Source organism: Benincasa hispida, unplaced genomic scaffold (assembly GCF_009727055.1).
Source record: "Benincasa hispida cultivar B227 unplaced genomic scaffold, ASM972705v1 Contig1801, whole genome shotgun sequence".
In the NCBI taxonomy this organism is placed as follows: domain Eukaryota; kingdom Viridiplantae; phylum Streptophyta; class Magnoliopsida; order Cucurbitales; family Cucurbitaceae; genus Benincasa; species Benincasa hispida.
Window position 1 is genome coordinate 1 of NW_024064367.1, and position 1,442 is coordinate 1,442.

Sequence of the window (1,442 nt, forward strand, 5' to 3'; positions counted from 1 at the left end):
GTGCCTAATATATTGGCAATTTGAACTCTAAAAAAAGACATATTTAATGAACAAATTATACCTCGATGATGAGATTGGCCGCAACGAAATAATCAGACTCAACAATCAAGGTAGCACTATAAACGGTGCCGTATTTGGCAGCATCACCATCAAAAGTCAATTTAGGCATCTTATTAGGAGACCCATAAAGAGTAACAAACGGCTTATTTCTATCAATCTTAAGCTTCTCTTTATAAACTCCTTCTCCAATCCAAATCACTACACGTCTAGTGTTGCCAGCTGGCACGCTGTTAATGGCTTCGGTGACAGTCTTGAAATCTCCACTTCCGTCGGCCCTTACTTTAACCACGGTGGCCTTTTCTTCCGCAGCCACAAGCGCCGGATCAAGCCCCGCCTTACGATCGGCAAATGGCTTCACATTTTCCCAAAACCAGCCGTCTAATTGCGACTTTTCGGTCGGAACCTGCGGCGATGAGGCGAAGATGGCTGCAAAAGCTGATAGAAAAATTACCAGTCTTGTAAGCCCGAGGGCATTAATGCAATATTTCATTTTTTTGGGGTTTTTTCTTTTGGGTTTTTTGTTTTGGTTCCTTTTTCTTTCTTTCTTTTTTTGGTTGTTTGAAAAGGTTTTAGTGTGTTTAATTTAATGGGGAAGGTGGGATTTATATAGAGGAAGGAGGATAATACTTAACCATAAGAAGGTACGCGAGAATTGGAGTAATTGTCGTGATCTTCTTAGGTTTATGCTTTTTGAGCTGCCACAAACTACAATTATACCTAATTCCTAAATTAGACAACCAATATACCGAGTCTTTAATCTTCATGTAGTTTGACAAGTGTCTATTTCTCAAAATTCTTAATTTTATTTCGGTTATTATTACCAAATTCATTATTTATCATCAAAATATTTCTAGTTTTTCTATATTATAAAAAATAACAATTTTTTTTTAAAAAGGAGAGTATATATTTTTCTATTTTATTTCTGTTTCTATACTTTTTATTGTTTTATTAGTTTTATTAATTTTATGTTGGCGACGTTGCTACAAAATTAATAAAGGCTAAAATATGGGAAAAAAATCAATAATACTTTATAAATATTTTAATAAAAAAGTTGCATTAATATTCTCTGTTGAGATATGTTATCGAGATTAAGCTAGATAAAACCCTAATACTCTCACTTAAAAGAACAATTAAAAAAATATCCCAAATAGCTTTGATTTAGTTTTTTAGAAAAAGAAACATTTATTCTTTTTTATTCTTTCTCTTACACTTGTTTCAGCTCTTAGTAAAAATAGGGGATAGATAATTTAAGCATAAATAAAATTTCGTTGATGGTAAGAAATTAAAAGGATATTGGTAAGACACAACAAGTTTATATCTTAGTTGGAAAATAAAACAAGAGAAATGGGCAACATATGAATTATTTTGTGGATTTTTTCTTT

The 1,442-nt window shown here is 32.2% G+C and overlaps 1 protein-coding gene across 1 annotated transcript; it reads right to left on the reverse strand.

Annotated features, from left to right (window-relative positions):
- Positions 1–61: 61 nt before the first annotated feature.
- On the reverse strand, positions 62–639 carry LOC120069035 (probable pectinesterase 48; the record flags this gene model as incomplete). Its single annotated transcript, XM_039020694.1, has 1 exon — positions 62–639. A coding segment is annotated over exon 1 (489 nt), but the record flags the coding sequence as incomplete, so codon positions are not given.
- Positions 640–1,442: the final 803 nt, after the last annotated feature.